The sequence below is a fragment of the Bactrocera neohumeralis genome, chromosome 4, assembly GCF_024586455.1.
Source record: "Bactrocera neohumeralis isolate Rockhampton chromosome 4, APGP_CSIRO_Bneo_wtdbg2-racon-allhic-juicebox.fasta_v2, whole genome shotgun sequence".
NCBI classification, from domain to species: domain Eukaryota; kingdom Metazoa; phylum Arthropoda; class Insecta; order Diptera; family Tephritidae; genus Bactrocera; species Bactrocera neohumeralis.
Window position 1 is genome coordinate 32,355,280 of NC_065921.1, and position 13,312 is coordinate 32,368,591.

Here is a 13,312-nt window from a genome sequence, read left to right on the forward strand (position 1 = left end):
TACCTATTTTTTATATTTTAATCCTCTAAATCTTACACTTTACAGTTTATAAATAAAGTAACAAAGAAGATATCGAAATAAATCTATCTACAACGAGTGTCTTTGGAACATGACAGATTTTGTCTAAAACTGTGGAAATCCATATGTATATGTTGCCCTCAGTGCTTATTACTGATTTTTTACTTACATAAAATATAGTTAAAATTGTGAGATATATTTTTGAGAGTTAAAAAAACATTATGCTGGAATCTAGTACTACAGATAACCATATTTGGGGATGTTTCGTCGTGGAGGCTGAATTTACCGGCCGTAGTGCCAAAGATACCTTCTTTGCCCACCCTGGCGTTAAAGTCGCGAAGCACGATTTTGACATCGTGGCGGGGCAGCTCTCATAAGCGCGCTCCAAGCGCTCATAGAAGGCATCTTTGGTCACATCGTCCTTCTCTTCCGTCGGGGCGTGGGCGCAAATCAGCGATATGTTGAAGAACCTCGCTTTGATGCGGATTGTGGCTAGACGTTCATTCACCGCAGTGAATGATAGTACTCGGCTACGGAGTCTCTCTCCTACTCGTCTCTGTCCTTGTCCCGTCCATCGCATTTCTTGGACGGCGTTGATGTCAGCCTTTATTTTCGCGAGGACATCAACCAGCTGGGCAGCGGCACCTTCCCAATTAAGGGTCCGGACATTCCAAGTGCATGCCCTTATTTCATAGTCCTTATTTCGTTTGCCATGGTCATCATCAAAAGGGGGGTCTCTCATCCGAGGCAGTTGGTAATCTTTCATTGGGGGGGGGCTTTTTACGTGGCGGGTCCCAAACCCAGCGCACAACCCTATGTAGGGGATGTTTCGCCTTCTCACTTTAGCTCGCCTTCGAACGATGTTCTTAGGCTACCCAGAGGATACTTGGTCAAAGACCGGAAGTTGTTAGCTGCTTGAGCCATGTGTAAAAGAATCGTTTCTGGCCACTCCCAAGTGAATGGCGATCAGAGAACTTTCCTCACTTGCGTGAACTTCTACACATGACTTCATCCTCCGAATATGGTGCAGAGTATTCGACGATGTCAACAACGGATGAGTCGACGTTGCGAGTTTTCGAGAGAAAAGTTCTGCGAAAGATTTATGGTCCTTTGCGCGTTAGCCACGGCGAATATCGCATTCGATGGAACGATGAGCTGTACGAGATATACGACGACATCGACATAATTCAGCGAATTAAAAGACAACGGCTACGCTGGCTAGGTCATGTTGTCCGGATGGACGAAAACACTCCAGCTCTGAAAGTATTCGACGCAGTACCCGTCGGGGGAAGCAGAGGAAGAGGAAGACCTCCACTCCGTTGGAAGGACCAAGTGGAGAAGGACCTGGCTTCGCTTGGAATATTCAATTGGCGCCGCGTAGCGAAAAGAAGTAACGGTGTCTACGCCAATTAAGAAGAAGAAGAGAAAACATTTTCCTGATAATAGTATTTACTTGTGCCAGAAAGGGGTAACATCGGATCAAAACATCGGGAAGTATTAACTCGATTTGATCCATTTTAGGTACAATAATAATAGTATGACTTGCATTAAGACAACTCACTAATAAAGTCAATCTTAAGTTCGACAACATTTACCATATATGAGGTACCATATGAGGGCTAGGGGATGTTTTGACCCGATGTTACCCCTCATATGTTATACCTATGTAATCTACGGATTTTCAAACATCAACTTGACCTTTCCATATACATAGGTCAATCTGTAATTTATCTTAGAGAGTATCCATTTCTTAAAATCGGGTTTATACATATGTCTCTAGCTCCCATATACCTTAAATAAGAAATTCACACTTCCGGGGGTTTTATACCGAATATATCGGTCAGTATTAAAGGAATCTTACCAAAATTAAGTAAACGTATAATATTGGATGTAGAATAGTTTAAGTACCCAAGCTCCCATATTCTTCATATAAAGATTGTCTAGTAGATTTTATGCCCAATATGTTGGCTAGTGTGTGAATTATCTTCACACAAATGCGAGTATGTTATACTTTAGTAATGAAAAACGTGACTGCAATCAGTCCAGACCTTCCCTAGTCCTTATATAGGTAGGTAGGTTTGAGTGCAGCCCTATCGGGCTCAATTAGCACTTGATGTGCCATTTTGATACACTATTCGTAGAACCTCCTGTATCTGCTATTACGTTTCACCTTCCCTCTCACACCATTTTGAGGTTTCGCTGAAACTACTTATGTCCGATATGCTTTTAGTGGAAATCCATTCAAGGCTTGGTGCTTGATGGATTCCAAGTGTTTTGTGTCGGATCTGTGCTAGAGCTGGGCATTCGCAGAGAAAATGGAAGATTGTTTCCTTGTTCCCTGCTACTCCGCAGCCACGGCAGATATCGTACGACACATTTTGTAATGTTTTTCCACCTGTTATTTGCAACTTGTTGAAATTGTCTATTGATCTCTCCTTTGATCGATCCTAGCGGGCTTGGTATTAGCTCCCCCTCGGATTCGTTGAGGAAAGCTCCTGCCTTTGCCAACTCGTGTGCTTTTTCGTTATCGAAAATGTTCCTGTGACCGGGAACCCAGATCAAGTTTAGTTGGAGCTTGTCTTTTATTGAGCTTAGTCCCTATATAACCCATTTAGTGATTTTTATTAAATTCATAGATGGTCAACGAATTGAAGCTAGAGCGTTTATGTCGGTCAGAATGTGTAATATTTTATTAAGATCAGGTATATAATATTTTATAATTTTGAAAGAAATTGGTCAAGACCTTTGTCTAGCCGTCATATCCTTAATACGTACATAAGAGTTTGATTTCTGAAAATATTCCTCTCAACCTCTGCTTGCAATGACTCACACTAATGGATTCTCAAAAGTCAAATATCTATGGTACACTTATACTTTGCTTTCTTAGGTATAATAGGGCTTCAGTTCCGCATAGGATAATGCCTTCTTTTATTCTTTGAGCAGGAGTCTTCACTTTAACTCCTATCTCTGAAGTTCGTTTTTAGAACACAATCGTATATTTTTCACACACATACATATGTACGTCTCCATGTTAATTATCACCTAACTCTTAAAAGTTATTGCCTGCTGTTGGCGTTAATTAAAAAAGAAACTGCAGGAGTGTGCGTAGACGTTTGCCTAATAAATTAATTTGAGTTTCTACTAAGGTGATAACGACTTCTTTTAGCCAAATTCATTATCGCCCATAGCATACTGTAGATTCTCATCGGTGTACATAAATATAGGTTCCGAAATATGAATGTAGCGCCCTCACAAGTATTGGGTTAACATATGTATGTGAGTATATGTGTCTTAGACTTTACCAATCTTCACCAATTTACAGAAACAAACCCAACCGGTTTTGTCATTGCAACTAAAATGATTCGCTATATTTATACATGGTCGTACATATGATATCTACATACATATGTAAAACAAACAAACACATGACTAAACATTCTCATACACACGTTGATGCTTGACATAGCTGCCATCGTTCCTCAGTGTTTGTATGCGTTATTTTGCAAATTTTTTAAAGTGTGACAACGGACTCTGCCGATAGCGAACTCCATATCGACTCTGACTCCGACAAAGAGTGCAGAAGACTTTCTCAATTGAATGCACAAACACAATTGCAAACGCAGAGCTGAACCAATACTAAATATGTACATATACTCTGTGCACCAATACGTGCGTTGATAATACCGGCCAACAAAATCTCACCACTACATGGAAATTGGCATTTGCGAAACTGAACATTTTGCAACAGCTATTGTTACTATACTTAAGACTGTTGTGTAGGAGCTCCAGTATCGGTATCGTGTTCAGTACGTATTCGAGTTTGAATGTGATCGGGAGTGTTAGTAAGCCTTAAGCGCAAGCGCGTCGTTACAGAAAAAAAGAAAGCAAAAAAGAGACTTCATTTTAATCTCAACGACAAAATTCGGTGTTTTTTGTGCTGTAAAATCTTATGTACGGACGAGAACTAACTTAGCCTGCATACGAGTATTGGCGAAGGCTCCAGTTAAGACTAAGTGTTTTTGTTTCGATAGCTTTAGATCGGTACACGAGAATAATTCACAGGGTAGGCGGTAGACGAAAAAACTTGAATGGTCCGATACGTTTCGTCGATCATGTACTCTACGTCAAGGGATTGCCGCACAGCTGCATACAACTTTACTGAATGCCTAGAATTGTTAAGCTCAAAAACAAAATTGTTACGCCGTGTTTGATAGTTCGCTAACAAACATCGTTGTTGTTGTTAATAAAATTACTGAAGAATTGGTTGCACGCTTGACATAGCTTGTGGTATGTATGTATGTATGAGCCCATCATTTTAAGGCTTGCTACAACTCGAAGCATAAACTAAAAGAATTTAGGAAGAGCTAAGTTTGCGTCTAACCGAACAACTCATACATACTCGTACTCTTGCAAATTGCAAGGGTTAAAGCCAGGGTACAATCAGGTACATAACCCAATTCAACCAAACCATTTTCGACACACAGCTACACAACTATCAGAAAAGAATTCTCTCTGAACTTCATTTATATATCTCACACATTGACCGATATTTTCGGTAAAAACTGTGCTTAGGGGCTTATATGTACTATGTTCGGACCGACAACGAAAACATGTTTTCGTGGGAAAAACTGGTTTTCGCACGAAAAATTGTGTTTTCGTTCATGTAAAATCTGTCAAAACGGAAACACAGTTTTCGCTGAAAACTACTTGAAAACTTACATTCCACTCATTACAATCGCTGCCTGCTCTAGTTTAATCGATGTTTTTGGAAGACATATTTTGCCGGCTCTAAATTGTCACTTGATATTTGTTTACATTCCATATACAAACACAGCTGTCGCTTGATATTCTCATATTAGGAGGATTCTCTTGCTCTTGCAAAGCCCTTGCGCGGTGCACGAATTGCAGAATTTTCCTCTTGGTGCAACAGCACAACCAAACACACGCAGAAAATTATTATGTTTATTTTCGTGCCGTCATATATAACTAGATTCTGCAATGGGTGCTCTCTTGGCCTTGCATATTTCGATATAGGATTTTTGCATTTTGTGTCATCGTGCAATCTTGCGAGAGCAAGAGAATGCCGCTATTGATAGTTGTCAGTGAAAACTCATCGAAAACACACATTGTCGGTCCAAACGACTTAGATTCCACAACTTACAAATGTGTTTTCAAAATGTTTTCAATGTCGGTCCGAACACAATATTAAACAGTTCTTGTTCGATTTTCGCAATTTTTAGTCACAAGGTGGCACACCTCAAAAGCACTTTTCGTACAAAGTTTTATCCTGATATAGTAATTAGTTCTTGTTTTGTACACTTAAAAGTTAAAGTTTCAAATGGAATTTAAAATTGTGTTATACAGAAAGTAGGCGTGGGTGTAACTGTCAATGTGTTTTACGTGGGTATCTGCCTACGAAGGCTCAAATCCACGGTGCTATCTATTGCTGGTAGCACATATGTACATACATATGTAGATCAAATTAATGCGTTGATCAGCGCCCCAAAGCGTAAGTGCATGTACAACACTACACTCTGGAAGAAACCAAGGTATGAGTGCCGCCCCACACACATACACTTTGGTTCCAATCGGTTCGGGTGAAAACCAAAGGAAACACCCTAGCCACCTTGGTCGGGTTCGAGGCCCATCTAAAACCTCTGCCGTATCTGGGTCCGGCATCCGGCCGCAGTGCGACTCCACATTGGACAATTACCCTTCCTGCATTTAGGTTTAAACCACAGCCACCACGAATCTCCCCAAAGGGCCAAAACCCAATGAGCAGACTGAAGCGAACTTCAGGGGCGGCTGCTCCCCGTGGTACCATGTTTTAGTCTTTGGTGTGACCTGTAGCCCAAGCTTGCGCTTAAGCTACTGCCAGTCGAGCCCCCAAGAATTCCAAGGAACTCTTAAGAACCCGACTGTATGATTTTTGTTATCACTTTAGATTTTAGAATTTGTTATACAATCGCAAACCCATTTAAGAATAAGACATCATTTCGAGCTGTTTTTTATAGCACTGTTCCGACTTAGACCATGTTGACAATTATAAACAGACCTGTACTTGTCAGACATAGTGCATTTGGCTTTTAGTCGCCTCTTACGACAGGCATGCCTTGCCGCGGGCATATTCGGTTTCCCCCCTTACCCAAAGGGGGTCCCCCTACCCGCAGGGGGAAGGCGTGGGTGTAGTTCGATTTCGTCCAATTTTGATCTTGGCTCTATGGCGTATTTAGTTATTGATTTATCGCGCTTTTAGTAGGTTTTAATAGTGCCGATATATGGGGAGTGAGTTTGTAGCTTTAGGAGATGTGTATATTAAACTTATTAGAGGGCGTTGCCACGCCCACTTTTTAAAAATTATTTGCCCGCGTCCCTTGTCACGGCGATAACTTGTGCCAAATTAGAGTTTTATATCTTAACTTAGTCCTTAGTTATGGTACTTTATACGTTTTCATTTAAAGGCGTTTTGTGGGCGTGGCAGTGCCCACGGACGCTTGCACGGATTTCAATTCGTCTCGTCATCTTGGTCATATATATGTATGTACATAACCCTATATCTATTCCGAATAGTTTTAGGTGATACATTCAACCGCTAAGTGAACAAAACTATTATACTCCGCAGCAACATGTTGCAAGAGTACAAAAATATGTCATGTATGTTACGTAATGCATATACTCGTACACATACGTTATGTAAGATATTCAGTTTCAATTATGAAAGCAGCTTCAGGTAAACCAGGACACAAATGAATTGTATCTAATGTCTTGAAATTTTTATTTTTAACAGTTGAAATTTTCCCAACATAAAAACATTTGTATTTTCAAATTTACTTTTTTATATTCCATTAATATTAAAATAAATTTCATGGTAATATATTATATTATTTTAAATAATATTAATATTTATAAATAATATAAGTAATATATTATTTTAAATTATATTAATATTTATTTTATTTAGAATTAATTTTAATAATATTAATAATATAAATGCAAATTAATATTCAATACAATTTTTAACAAATAGTTTTATCATAGAAAAAACTTTGTGTGCGTAGAAAAAGGAAATTTTCCTAAAAGTTTGAATATGTGTATTTTGAGTTAACATACATATAGTATATATAAATATTTTTGTATGAGTGTACTTACAATCACATCCAGATTGCATATCTCTAAATGATAACATATGAAAATACAAAAAACAAAAAAAGAAAAAAGCCAATATGTGATGCTATAGCTTGAAACCGTATAAATATTTTAAAATTTTGCAAAACGACTATTAAAATAAGTGCCCTAAGATAAAATAGGTGTCTGAAACCTGTGTTTGTAGGTTTGCGCAGTCATGAACAGAATTCATGTATTTTTGATAACGTACATAACTACTCTCACTTATCCATTACTTTCGTTCTAATATCTATCTAATATAAGTATCTAATATTAACCATTTGGACCGGCAAATGTTAGTTTGCTATATTCGTTAATTTTAAGAAATACTACAATTGTAATTATATTCGATTCCAGTTGTGGATCTGTGTATATAGTGGAACAGAATATGGTTATGAAAATCGGTTTAGATCGTATAAGAGTGAAAATTTAGAGTTCAACGTATTTTTCAATGTGAAATCATAAAACAAAAATAATTTAGCGACGGCGTATGAAAAATAAATGTTGACTGATTCGCAGACCTACCTGATAAGCACATCAAATTTTATCACAATCGATCCAGCTATTTCGGAAGAGTTTTTGTGATATTAAAAGAACGAATAGATTTCAATCAGATATGTATTACAAATTATGGAAAAGTATGTTGCACCACAAACGTAGTGAGACTTTCAAAATGGGTAGAAAAACTAAATACAGCGACGAATGTTTGAATAAGATAAGTGACAAAATGCTTTCAGTAATTGTGGTTTTTGATTTATGATCGGGATGTTCAAATTAAAAAAAAAACGTAATTTATTAATTGTGTTGTTTTTAAAAGGTTGCATATTGCATTTTATTTCATTTTACTTTTATTGTTTTGTCAGTTCTTCTTACTTTTTATCCTAACCTCTACCTATATATGTACATATGTATATATTAGCGTTATCACATCCGTCTATCGGGATGCAAAGTAATTTAGATTATTATCAGAGGAGTACGAGTATAATTAGTTGGTATTAGTTTATTCGCCAAAAACGAAATCGAAACCTAATAATACATATTAATTTCGTATATAAATACGTATACCAAAATTGATTCAGTGACATATCCACATTTGCTCTTTTTACTTCCTAACTTAGTATGAAGATTTGGCCCAATTCACCGGTACACATTCCCAAGTACGATGGCATATTGCCGTACACTGGAGGATCACCTGTTACCAACTCCAGTCCCATAGCCATAAATAGTGTTACTTCAACAAATTCTCCAACGCTGAAACTAATGGAAGCTAACATGGTGTCTCCGCAGCAGTCGGTCACGCCAGACGTGGATGACTACGTAAGTTTGTTGAAGAACTTAAAGTTGATAGCATAACTTCTTCAACTGATTTTTGTAGGCAATCAACATTTTGCCAGAATCCTCTCCAAGCCAAGTTGCGCAATGGTTGAGCCACCATAGATTGACTTCTTACCTGTCAACCTTTTCACACTTTTCCGGTGCCGACATAATGAGGTAAGTAAATAAAATCAATTATTCCTGTTATAAAAGCCATGCCAGTTCATATTGCAGAGAAGATATGCCGAGAATATATCTTTATTATCAATCAAGCAATCTTGACGTATTTACATATGTGTCCTGGTCTACGAAAAGGGAGCTAACGTGCGAAAACTAGTTATCTGGGAAACAGCTGTTAAAAATAAACAACTCGTTTCGTCAATTTCTCGTTATCTCATTGATTTTTTGACACCTAAGCCCCCTTTCCGTAGACCAGGTCACATATATCGATATTCAAGTAGTGAAATAAATTTGATCTGAATGGGCTGACCGTCTGTCCGTCTATGCAAACTGTAACATGAGTAAAAATTAAGATATCTTGATGAAACTAACGAATAGAAAACCTATAGAATGTCTCACTAAACAAATATCAATCACTCTAAGAAGTCTAGTAATGTTATTTCCTTGTGCCAAAAATGGATCAAATTGGATTAATACTTCTCTTAGCCCCTATATAGCATATACCAAAAATAAAAATCGAACTTGCCGTTGACTTTATACCGCATATATCGTCAATATATAGAATATCTTAATGAATTTGCGTGTTTCCTAACAACATTATATTTTGTTGCCTAAAATGAATAAAATCGGAGCCTAGCCTTCATATACCTAATATAAGGATTTTCAAACATCCACTTGACCTTACCTTATATATTGGCCAATCTGTAAGGTATTTTAATGAAACTCAAAGATATATATATTTCTAGTGATAAGCTAGGTACATATATCCCCTAGCTCCCATATTTAGGTTAAATTAGATTATTGCATGTGGATCGCACCGCGACCTTGGGTCTATTATGCGCTGAGTCTTTGGATTTAGACTCACATAGTCCCAGCATATTCTTCATCCATTTTGACTTCCATCTGTCTTTAAAGCATTCATGTCGTTTAATACGAGTGATATTTTATTAAAATTAGTTAGACAATTTTTCTAACAAAAAATGTGTTAAATATAAAAGTAATTGGTCCCTTTAATATACTGAATTCGAATCCTCTTACGAAACTGTATATATGAATAGCTTGCAACTCCTGAAAGTATTTCTCCGGCTGTGAGAGTAAAAATTGTTCGTTTACACTCGTTTTTCGTCACTTAAAAGAAAAATAAATTCTTTAAAATATAAAAACAGCTGAGGCCAGGTGCAGCTCTCACTTACTAATCCATTATACATAAACCAGAGAGGGTTGGAAATTATTACATTGGGTATAGCGGGTTAAGGAAACGTTTGGACTATATATCACGAACGTGTGAATATATCACATGGTAACCTATACATATTTAGAGTACTATATAGAGTAGTAGTGGCAGATAGTGTGTTACTATACAAAAACTACGATAATATAAAAATTTAAACTGTTTTCATCTCTTAGTCGAAAATAATAGATCTTACACTTTAATTTTGACTAATTATGACCATTTTTTTCTTAGGATGTCTAAAGAGGATTTGATTCAAATATGTGGGCTTGCCGATGGAATTCGCATGTTCAACATATTGCGCGCTAAGTATGACCATATTTTCCTTTTAATTTCTTTATTACATACATACTAAGTATTAATGAAAATTATTTTTCAGAGCTATTGCGCCGCGTCTTACACTTTATGTAAGTTTGGATGGCAATAGCTACAATGCCATATACTTGCTATCGAACACATCAAAGGAGCTAATGCAGAAATTGTGCAAAATGCCTGGATTCTACGACATGATTGCAAATGGCAACACAAATGGTGCATTAGAAAATGGCTCGATTTACAGTAGCTGGAGCATACACTCGAAATATTCCGGCAGCGGTTCAAATATTTTCAATGATAGCACCAAAAACTTTATTTTTCTAGCAGGCCCTTCAGGCGTACATGTAAACGTCACTGACGAGGTATTGAATAATGAGGTGAGAGACGGAAGTCTTTATGCTCTCGAAGTACAAAATGGTAAAGTTGTTATGAAGTTGATAAATAAAAATGATAATTGAAAGCCTAATTAGAATGAACCCTATATATATACATATAAATATAACTGAATATTTATGCATAACTATTTTCTTTGACTTGATTCAACCAACAATACATAGTAATGTTAAAAAAACACAATGTTATCATAAGCCTTTATTCATATAAATATGTACAATATTTGTGAAGTTCGATTGACATTAGACGAATTTCGTTATTACTGCATATTAGTTTTTATAACGTATTTTGAAAATTAGCCATATTTAACTTCACTTTATAAAGCGCACTTTTCCCAAGATGTTTCTTTCCGACGATCGCTACGTAAATAATATTTTGCACAATATATCAACATATTTACATACATATACATATGCCTTGCAATTTATTGGAAGTATAATATATGAGAGTATGTATAAAACATAGTCTAATTTTTTGCATGCGTTACCCATAAGAAAAGTTTAAACTTAAAATAAAAGCGGGCCAAACACTATCATCACTTTTATTGAGACACAATTACTAGCAACCAAATATATTAAATGTAAAAAACACCAAGATTATAAGCTTCAGCAATGTTTAAATGTATGCTGTTGTAGTCAAAACTGTATGTTCATTCATACATACATACATATATACAAACAGTCTTTATTGTGTATCTATTATTATTTAAAAATTACATAATATTAATACAATATGTGGAAGAAATAAACAAACGGTCTGTAAACAATGCTGTGTTTAAATCTACGCAACTTTAGCATAACTTTCAAAAAATCAGGAGATGAAGGACACCACCACCTATCTACTTGTATTTCAGAGAACTCTCTACGTACATGTTCCTTAAAATATAAAGCGGAAAAAATTATGAAACTATTTTGTAACGAATAAAAAGTAATCCTCTATGAGGTATAATCCTTACAATATTACATTACGAATAGAAAAAATGTAACCCATTGAGAATTGAATTGAATAATTGGGTGTTAGTCATATGGTATCCAAATGAATACGTGATTGAGCTATAAATAATGGTTAATGTCTTTACGGATCAGAAAGTTCAGAGTATGCTTTTGAAAAGTTTAATATGGTTACTGTTTAAGAGTTTAATTGTACACTCTTGTATTTTCAAAAGATCGAGGTCTGGTTCATCACATCAGGTGTCGGTAAACTTTATATTTAAAAATGTTGCGAAAAATTCGACGAAATCGTGAATGGATTACAATCAAATTTGGTATGTTATGAACCTATGTATATGTCCTGGGATCACTTAGTGTTGTTACTATATTTTACGTCGTGCCTCGAAAATTATACTAAAATAATCATCCAATGAGATAAAAATACATATGTGATGTAAACTCAAACTAAGAGGATAAATTTAATATATTGACTTGATATGGAAAACGCCAAGCAGAGGATCGAAATTCGTTATATTATGGATATAAAAAAGGTGTAGAACAGTTCCAGTTGTTGTTGTTGTAGCGGCAGAAAACATTACTGAAATAATTTTGAAAAATGTTACCAAGTTGATATTCTTTGGTCGGATAAAAATCCATCATACAGTCTTGGGTAGCTCGGACATTAACGATAAGGACCTACTAACAATGAATCTTCACAACGTGTAGAAGAGAATTGTTAGACTTAACCATATGCAATAGACGTGTGGTTGGCCTAATATCGTATTGGTAAGTTTAGTTAGAGCAGAAATAAAGGTTCTCCTTCTCCGGTCACAGGTCTGTGGGCTTTTTCTATAGTAATCCAAACAAGGAAAACAGCTTCAAACTAAATTATTACAATTCGGTCTTTCATGCCGAAATTGTGGGCGTAACAGAAGGAGCCAAGTGGCTTCTGTCCTAACCAGCAAGTCCATAAACATTCTGGTGGATAGCCAAGCGGTAATTAAGGCCAGTCGTAGTGCCAATTCAAAATCTCATAGAGTTAGGTTATACAACAAGTCAAGACTTTTACCAACTTTTAATTGTGAGCCTAAGCGGAACACCCCAGGTCTTTTGGACATAAGCAACACAGGACAAACCACAAAGTTAGGCAAAAGGGAGCTTGGCAACATTGTACCTTAAGAAACATTCGGCAGCTGGACGGAAAGAATCGTGTCTTTCACCAAATTTACAGAGTTGCTGGGTTTATAAAGGTACCTTACATACCATCACCAATTTATAGAGTTAAGTCAGCCGGATGTTCGAAAATTCTGAAATTAGTTATATTTCAGCCCTTTAATCCATTTTAGGTACAAAGATACATTGTTATTAGTAAAATACGCGCTCTCATTTTCGTTGATATAACTAACATATTGACCGATAAATGCGGTATAAGGTCACCAGGAAGTTCGGAAATATTTATATTAGATATATGGCGGCTAAGGGAAGTATTGACCGGATTCAGCCCACTTTGGCATTCAGACATACAATTATCAACTAAAGGCACTGGATTCCACATAAGGTGACACACTGCAAAGTTTTATCCCACTATATTAATTGGTGTTTTATTTGTATTGTACTCGTATAATGGAATGTGAGAGAATCAGATGGAAATTTAAATTGTGTTGTATGGAAAATAAGCGCGGCTATGGTCTGATTTCCTCCGTTTTAGCACTATGACACAGAAATATTAAAAGAATCTTATGTACCTAATTTGTTTAAAATCGATGCA

At 36.3% G+C, this 13,312-nt stretch overlaps 1 protein-coding gene across 2 annotated transcripts in view; it reads left to right on the forward strand.

Moving 5' to 3' along the window:
• Positions 1–11,381, forward strand: part of LOC126757236 (upstream-binding protein 1) — a 44,669-nt gene extending 33,288 nt beyond the window's left edge. The window contains exons 1-5 of one of the 2 annotated variants that reach the window (XM_050470978.1): positions 4,287–4,305; positions 8,301–8,499; positions 8,558–8,673; positions 10,142–10,216; positions 10,287–11,381. In XM_050470978.1, coding sequence (XP_050326935.1) covers positions 8,302–8,499; positions 8,558–8,673; positions 10,142–10,216; positions 10,287–10,680 — 783 coding nt within the window. In that variant the 5' untranslated portion in view covers positions 4,287–4,305; position 8,301 and the 3' untranslated portion in view covers positions 10,681–11,381. Of the gene's footprint in view, positions 1–4,286; positions 4,306–8,300; positions 8,500–8,557; positions 8,674–10,141; positions 10,217–10,286 lie in introns of those variants that run through there. The other variant, XM_050470977.1, reaches the window with a different exon arrangement.
• Positions 11,382–13,312: the final 1,931 nt, after the last annotated feature.